Here is an 8935-nt window from a genome sequence, read left to right on the forward strand (position 1 = left end):
TCGGAGTGGTCCCCCGGATGAATGTAGTCGAAGAGGCTGCTGCCCGTTAGCTCCACCTGCCGGCGAAGGAGGGGAATGCAGGGGGCGGGTGAGGTGCGCGCGCAGTCACTCGCCCTCCTGTTCTGCCACAGGCTCACTCGCCAGCAAGCAGGTGTGTGTTTTTATTAGAAAATAAATATATATATATATTTAAACCATTTTAAAGGAGGATAAAAAGGCGCTTCCCGTGCCCTCCCACTTCAGACCCAGAGATTATTAAGGATTTTCTGCCCCTGCCTACAGTATAAAGAAGCTGTGTATGTGGTTGGGACGGGGGTGTCGTAAGCTTTCATATACGCAGCTCTTGCTTACTCACCCCCATACAGCAAACAACTGCGCCCTGAAATGACTCACAGGATGGAAATCAGGACACAAGCAGTGGAATGGCTTTCAAACTCTTTAAAGAGTTAGAACCTTTTAATTAGACAGACTTTACATTCAATTCATCCCTCAAATCTCTCACAGTAGTGCCCTTACCTCCACACCTTCCCAGTCCCCGCACCCATCTTCTCCCTGCTGTGTTTCTGTCCCAGCGTCCTCACTGGTCTTCTGGCCTTCAGTCCCCACGTACATACCCCTCCCTAAGTTACTCCCCTGACCATGGCCCTCCTCCTCTCAGAAACCTCCCATGGGACTTCCCTGGTGGCGCAGTGGTTAAGAATCCGCCTGCCAATGCAGGGTATACGGGTTTGAGCCCTGGTCCTGGAAGATCCCACATGCCGTGGAGCAACTAAACCGGTGCTCCACAACTACAGAAGCCCATGCACCTACAGCCCGTGCTCCGCGACAAGTGAAGCCACCACAATGAGAAGCCTGCGCACCGCAACGAAGAGTATCCTGCTCACCACGACTAGAGAAAGCCCGCGCGCAGCTACGGAAAGCCAACGCAGCCAAAAATAAAAATAAATAAAGTAAAATTTAAAAAAAAAGAAAAGAAACCTCCCATGGCTCCCACTGCCCCTGGGCTTGGGGTCACATGCTTCCCTCTATCCCTCATTAAACACCCCCACACACACACAAACCAGCTTTGAGCCTTTCCCCCCACTCTTCCTCCCTCCCTTCCCCTTGTCCATATTCTCCCTTCAGGGTCTTCCTCCTCCAGGAACCTCCAACAACTCACTGAAGAGCTGCTCACGAAGGCAAAATACCAATGCACTGAATTTTCTAAATATATCATTTGTCAAAATCTTTGTAACAATGATAAAAGTTGACAGCAATTTGTACTGATTGCATTGGCAAGTCCTAAGACGCTGCACGGAGACAAGACTCCAGGGCTGGGGGCTTTTGGCTTCTCTTTGCCCCCCTTTTACCTTTCAGCCACCAGCTGCAGGAGCTGGAACAGAAACAGTGGGTTGAAATAAAGGCAAAATGAAAACTAGTCAACGAAAATGCCACAGAAAATCTTCCCAGCTGGAAACCCCAAGCCCTTCCGGTACGAATTGCTGTAATCTTTTAAAAGTGTTAAGAATAAACAAGTTTTGGTAAATATGGTACAGTTGGCAACCCCTCATAGGCAAATTTAGCTTTCTGCTATTTTGCTCTCTCCAAATCGACCTCTTACTTTAATAACCCTCCTCTGTCTGGGAGGAGGAGCCATGTTAGGTGCCATGTGGGGTTCCAAGGAACACACTTTGGGAACCAAAGATGCAGTCCTTTTTTTTTTTTTCATGCTGGGATGGTGAGGCCAGGAGAGAGGAGGACCGGCAAGGGAGATGGCAGCTGAGCCAGTCCAGGCAGGCTGCTGCGGGCCCCTTACCTGTGAGAGACCCAGATAAATGGAGACTGTCTCTGAGATGTAGAGGAACTTCCCTTCCTGGTTCAAGGCAAACACGAAGCCGTCCAGGGACTAGAGTGGGGAGAGACAGGGTCGGGGAGAGGAGGGCCTGGCATCTGTAAGAGGTTCTGAAATCTGGATCTCCGCCTGGGATGGATTATTCTGGGGTAAGGCGCTTCAGCGGCCCTGGGGGGAGCAGGAGGGGGAGCCTGAGCCTGGGGGGAGCAGGAGGGGGAGCCTGAGCATTCTGCCTCCCAGTTCTGGGGCTCCCCTACGGGACTGATGCTGGAGAAAAGGGTGCGGTTCTCCCGAGACGGCCACCAGGTGGCAGCAAGGAGCAGCAGGCAGGGAAGGGGCCTCACCTGCAGGATGTGTCCTCCCAGGTGCTGCTCGAAGACTTCGGAGACCAGCGCCACGGGGCCCCTGCGGCCTGGGGCTGGGGGAAGAGGGAGGGGTAAGGCCAGGGCCTTTTGGCCCTATGAAGAATCGAATAGGTGGTGTGAAATAAAGAAGCACGGGGGGTTTCCCTGGTGGCACAGTGGTTAAGAATCCGCCTGCCAATGCAGGGGACATGGGTTGGAGCTCAGGTCCAGGAAGATCCCACATGCCGTGGAGCAACTAAGCCCATGCGCCACAACTACTGAGCCTGCGCTGTAGAGCCCGCGAGCCACAACTATTGAGCCCACGTGCCACAACTACTGAAGCCTGCGCCCCTAGAGCCTGTGCTCCACAACAAGAGAAGACACCGCAATGAGAAGCCCGTGCACCGCAACGAAGACTAGCCCCCCGCTCGCCGCAACTGAAGAAAGCCCACGTGCGGCAACAAAGACCCAACGCAGCCCAAATATTTTATTTATTTATTTTAAATAAATAAATAAATAAATGAAAGAAGAAGCATGGGGAAAGGCCTGTTGAAGGAGGAGGGGGTGTTTGAGCTCAGACCTGAAGGGTGAGAAGGAGGCAGATAGGAGACAGAAAAGGAGACAGAGAGACAGAGAAAGAGACACTGAGAGACAAAGACAGACAAATAGATGGACAGAGAGATATAAGGAAATAGAGAAAGAAATAAGGGCGTTACAACTCAACAACAAAAGGATGAACAACGCGATTCAAAAACGCGCAAAGGATTTGAACAGATATTCTTCCAAAGAAGATGCACAAATGGCCGATAAGCACATGAAAAGATGTTCAACATCATTAGTCATTAGCAAAATGCAAATCAAAACCACAGTGAGAGATCACTTCACACCCGCTAGGATGGTTCGAATTTTTTTTTAAATAGAAAATAAGTGTTGGCGAGGATGTGGAGAAATTGGAACCCTCGTGCATTGCTGGTGAGAATGTGAAACGGTGTGCCACTCTGGAAAATAGTTTGGCAATTCCTCAATAAGTCAGACATAGAATTACCATATAACCCAGCAATTCCACTCCTAGGTATACACCCCAAAGAATTGAAAACAGGTGCTCTAACAAATACTTGTACATGAATGTTCATAGCAGCATTACTCCTAATAGCCAAAAGGTGGAAACAACCCAAATGTCCATTAACTGATGAATGGATAAATAAAATGTGCTATATTCATAGAATGGAAGATTATTCATCCATAAAAAGAAATGGAGTACCGATCCATGCTACGACGTGAATGAACTTTGAAAACATTATGCTAAGTGAAAGAAGCTGAACACAGAGGCTACACAGTGTAGGATTCAATTTATACGAAACGTTCAGAAGAGGCAAACCCAGAGATGGAAGGCAGATCAGTGGTTGCCAGGGGCTGGGGGGAGGGGTAGCAGGAATGGGGAGGGACTGCTCATGGGACAGGGTTTTGGAGGGTGATGAAAATGTTTTGGAACTAGATAGAAGGGCTGGTTGTACAACACTGTGAAGGTGCTAAGTGCCACCGGATTGCACACTGTAAAACGGTGAATTTCATGTTATATAAATTTTACCCCAATAAAATTTTTTTTAAAAGAGAGAGGGGTAAAAAAAAAAAAAAAAAAAAAAAAGAGAGAGGGGTAGAGACATATATAGACACAGAGAAACTGAGACAGAGATAGGTAAAGACAGAGAGACACAAAGAGATGGAGGGACAGAGGGAAACAGATGTACAGAGACAGATACAGAAAAAGTGGCAGGAAGACAGAGATGGAGAAGTAGACAGAAAACAGAGACACAGGCCGACCCATCCCCCGCAGTGAGGAGCAGAGAGCTCCAGACATCCATGCTGGGCGTGGGCAGAGGCCCTGTGTTCCTGGACTCTGTTCCCACCCAGGATGCCCTCCCTGACCCTGCAGAGAACGACCCCCGCAAGGGGTCCCTGCTCAGATTGGGGAGCCAGTGACCTCGAGGGTCCCCAAGCACCTGGTTCCTGCAGGGCCGAGGGTCCAGTTCTGGCGTTAAGCCCCAGGACTGTTCCTCCCTGGCTGTGTGCCCTGGGACCAGTGCCTTCACTTCTCTCTGCCTCAGTTTCCTCCTCTGTCAGGTGGGTTTGCTAACGAGCTGATCTCACAGGGGTGTTGAGCATTCAGTTGGCTTAGGGAACTGAAAGGGCCTACCGGGCGCCCGCATGCAGCAGGTGCTCTGAAACAGAGCTGGGATCAGTATTAATAGCGTGATCACTATTGTTATTTCCAGACCATCAAAACACCAGGCGGCGAAACGCCACCCCCTCCCCCCCAATCAGGACGCAGCTCCCATGTTTGGTCTCGCCTCCTCTCCCAGGAGCACCCCCAGCATCCCCACGGCTGTTCACACCCTTTTTCCATCCCCGCCTGGAACTCCAGGAACAATAACGGGGGGTGTGTGTGATGGGGACCCCTCCCCCGAGATGCAGCGGGAACCAGCCGGGTGACAGGCGGGAACAATGCCGCCTGCTAATTGTCGCAATTTTCCCCTGTCATTTTTGCTAATTCCTTCATTTTCCCTCTCACAGGATCAGCCCAGGTCAGACTGAACGGCTGCAATTAACAGCCTTAATGGGCACGTCGGGAGGCGGGTGCGTATAGGGGGAGGGCTCAGCCACTTGCTGTTCCCTCATCCTTTCCCCGGCCTCTGTCCCCAACCCTGACTGATGTGTCTTATTACCCCCGGCCTCCCCCGGCCCCAAATCCACCAACTCCCTGACTCCTCTCTCTGTGTTTCCTCCTCTCTCCCACAAATACCTCAACTCCTGTGTCCGCCAGATTCAGCTGTGGGCCCTTCCCTACTCTCAGATCTGCCCCCTCCTCACATCCGGACCCCAACCATCATTCGCTCATTCAACAAACATTTGCTGAGTTTCTTATCAGAGCCTGCCTCTGCTGGAACAAAACTGGCCCAGCTGTCATCTTCCCCCACACACAGAGGGGGCGCTGAGGGGCCGAGGGGAGAAGCCAAGACTTCTCCCAGGGCTCCCCCTCCACCTCCCATTCTCAACTGCCCTGAGGGATTTGCTGCCCTGGGCTAGGGCAACTAATGAAGGGCTGGGACTTCATTAGCTTTGGAAGTCTGGGAGAGGGAGCCCCCTGCCATAATCAGAGTGCCTTGCTCCCTGGGAGCAGGCCTGAGGACCGGAGTGGGTGCATTTCTGGCTGTACTTTCCTCAGCTGCATCTGTGAAATGGGTCTAGGGCTGGAGCAGAATGGGTTCATGCATGCAAATGGCACACAGCCAGGTACACAATAGGTGAGTCCTGCACCATTCTTATCAGAATAAGCTCTACTTCAGGCACCTCTACCTTTTGGGGAGGCTTCCTTACCATCCACCTTGACCCTCGCTTTCTCCCACACCTTCACCCATATTCTGCAAGTCCTGAGGCTGGACCCTCGCTGCATCACCTGAATCCTACCACCTCTCACCCCACTGCCCCCACCCTGGTCTAGCTGCCCCACCTCCCGCCTGGACGACTGCACTTGCCTCCTCACTGGGCTCCCAGCTTCTGCCCTCACATCCATCACCTCTGTAACTCCCATCTCACTCGGGGTAACAGCCAAAGTCCTCACCACGGCCTGAGAGGCCCTGCAGGACCTGGCCCCTGACCCGCTGACCACTTCCTGCCTCACTTACTCCTCTCTGGAGCCCCTGACCTCACAACTGTGACCTGCACGTAGCAAGCTGATTGCTGCCTGCCTCAGGGCCTTTGCACTTGCTGTTCCCTCTGCCTGGAAAACTCTCCTCCCAGCTTTTCTCCTAGCTTTTGCTCCCTCACCTCCTTCCAGTCTCAGCTCAAAGGTCACTTAGAGAGGCCGTGCCTGACCTGTGAGTTGTGATGTCCCCCCTCCTCCCCTCAATGCAGTTCTATAGTCACCCAAGAAATACTTAGTGACCCCTTACTGTGCCCCAGGCACTATTCTAGGCTCAGCACACAAGGTGCTGTAGGGGAGAAACACAAGAAACAACAGAAATAAAAAATATATAGTATTAGATGATGATTAGTACTATGGAAAGAAATAAGGCAGGAAAGGAAGATAGGACATGCTGGGAGCAGGGGTTGTCTTTTTTTTTTAAGCACCTACTATATGCCACGTGCTATTCTCTCTCTCTCTCTTTTTAAAGTCTTTATTGAATTTGCCACAATATTGCTTCTGTTTTATGTTTTGTTTTTTTGGCCCTGGGCATGCGGGATCTTAGCTCCCTGACCAGGGATCAAACCTGCACCCCCTACACTGGAGGGAGAAGTCTTAACCACTGGACCACCAGGGAAGTCCCAGGGTTGTCATTTTTAATAGAGTGGTCAGGGAAGGCTTGACTGAAAAGCTCACATTCTAAGGGAAGGGAGTTCCTGGTGGAAGCCCAGCAAGTGCAAAGGCCCTGAGGTGGGAACAGGCTTCTCTGAACAGCAAGGTGGCCCATGTGGGGGAGGGGGTTGAAGAGGCCAGAGGGGTGGAAAAGTGATATCAGGGAGGTGGGGGGCAAGGGACCTACCGTGTCAGGTGTGTAGGCCCACCTTTGAGGGCAGGGACTTTGTCCTGTTCCCTGCTGTGTCCCCAGCACCTAGAACGGTGCCTGGCACAGGGAAGGTATTCATTGGGCATTTGTTGAATGAATGACAAACACTGATAGGAGATCAAGGCTGTCTCCTCCCCAGACTTAGAGCCCCCTGGCTAGACTTCAACATCTGTCATCCCATTTCACTGATGGTAGAGTAAGGCCCAGAGAGAGGCCGAGACCTGCAACATAGGACCCATCCCTGGAGACCCACAAGCATGCCAAGGATGGTGGTTGAGAAGGTGGGCTCTGGAGCCAGGCCACTTGAGTTTGAATCTCAGCTGGGCCCCTTCTCAGTTGTGTGACCTTGGGCAAAGAGCTTCACGTCTCTGGGTCTCAGTTTTCCCTTTCTGTAAAATGGGAACATAGCATTGCCTCCCTCCGAAGATTTTTGAGAGGATTCGCAAGTGAATTTGGATGCAGCACTCAACACCGTGTCTGACTGGTACGTTACTGCCATTATTTTTGAGGAGAACGCGGGAGCCCCCTCCTTTACAGAGAGCTTGAGGCAGAATGCTTTGCTCTCTGACGGCAGCTAATTCACTGTCCTCAGTTTTCCCATCTGAGCTATTGAAGCAGGTGCTTGGCCTCTTGTTGGGGTCCCGGGAGAGCAGGAAATGCTCCCAATTTCTTAATTTTGTGGGTACAGCGGGAGTCCACGCAGTTCCTCCCCCCGCACACTGTCCTGCCCCTCCCCCTTCCCACGTACAGGCAGGGAGGTTGCTGAGGTCAGTGGTCTTGAATTAGCCATCCCGGCAAGCACGGAGGGGGGAGGCCGGACGCCGGTGAGGCTCTCTCAGCGTCTTCCCCCTTTCTCTCCCCGGGGCTTGGGGACAATAGACAAGATGTTTATCCCCCGCCGGCGCACATGTTGTTCGCGGTAATGACAGTCAGCAGCGGCGCTAATGCCGCATTCTCTCCGCGCCAGTCAATTCGCCTAATTACCGCCTGGGAAGCCGGATTATTTAAATTTAAATGGTGATTTATTGCGAGTTTAATCAATGCTATTTTCTCTCCCCCCTCCCCCCTGAGACCAGGGCAGGAGGGGAATTGGAGCCCCTCCAACCCCACCTTAAGGACAACCCTTCGGGGGTGGGGGGGTGGAGGTAGCCTAGGGTGCCCTGTCCCTGTCACCTGCGACCTCAGATGAAGACGACTCTCTCTCTTCTCGTAATAAGAGTAAAGTAATAAAACATAAAATAGAAGTAATAACATAACACTTCTATATAATGAAGTCTGAATAATAATGAAAGTAGATACCTATCTATATATCTGTGTTTTACATATTCTATATTTTAACATATTATTGATTGCATTTCGTTATTGTGTCTTGGCCAGTAGGATGTCAGCCTGTCCAGGGCAGGCACTTTTATGCAGCTTGTTTTCTGCTGGATCTCCAGGGCTCAGAACCGTAGCAGGCACACAGTAGATGGTCAATAAACCTGCGGGTAACCATTGATAGCAGTGCTTGCTAGACACTGATCGTTTACTCTGTGCCAGGTGCGTTTAGGGTCTTTACACATACACATATTACCTGGTAGATCTTCTCTTCTCAGCCCTGCGGGTGGGGGTGGGGCTTCATCATGATTCCCATTTCACAAGTGAGGCACAGAGAGGTGAGGCGACCTGCCCAGGGTCACAACGGTGGGGAGTGGCTGAGTGGGGACAGGGACCCCCGTCTTTCTGAAGCTCGCCATCTTACCTGCCATATTATCCTGTCTCCCTCCCGCATCCCAAACTGGGAATTCAGACTCTAGAGGTTCCCTCTGGGGTCCCTCAGGTCTGAGTGCGGGAGTTTCTTGCCCATTAGTGGATAGGAGGCCCAGGCTGGGTCTCCCCTGTCCCGCCCATGGCGCTGTGATAATCTCCTTTGTGATAATAATGATTCATTTTCCCTGATAACAATAAGAGCATTAACTGGTTGTATGATCCAGTGTGGCCAGGCCCGTGATTAGGCCAGAATTCATGAAATCGTCCCTACCTGGTGAGCCCGTTTTAGAGATGAGTAAACTGAGGCTTGGACAGTTGAAGCCGCCTGATAGGAACACACAAAAGGTCTGACTCCAAATCCTGTACTCCCTCAGGGTGCAGGAGCTGGGAGAGAGCTGGTGCGCACCCTCAGATACCGGGTGCCCTGCACCGGGGGAGCGCGCCTG

General features: G+C 51.7%; 1 protein-coding gene across 1 annotated transcript in view; it reads right to left on the reverse strand.

The window, feature by feature from the left end:
- The window catches only part of NPAS1 (neuronal PAS domain protein 1), an 18067-nt gene that overhangs the window by 8136 nt on the left and 996 nt on the right, over window positions 1-8935 (reverse strand). The window contains exons 3-5 of the mRNA XM_024768245.1: window positions 2176-2249; window positions 1796-1885; window positions 3-56 (exon numbers count right to left, since the gene is read on the reverse strand). Of these exons, the coding sequence (XP_024624013.1) occupies window positions 3-56; window positions 1796-1885; window positions 2176-2249 (218 nt within the window). The remainder of the gene's footprint in view (window positions 1-2; window positions 57-1795; window positions 1886-2175; window positions 2250-8935) is intronic.

Source organism: Neophocaena asiaeorientalis, unplaced genomic scaffold (assembly GCF_003031525.2).
Source record: "Neophocaena asiaeorientalis asiaeorientalis breed wild unplaced genomic scaffold, Neophocaena_asiaeorientalis_V1.1 scaffold629, whole genome shotgun sequence".
Lineage (NCBI taxonomy): Eukaryota > Metazoa > Chordata > Mammalia > Artiodactyla > Phocoenidae > Neophocaena > Neophocaena asiaeorientalis.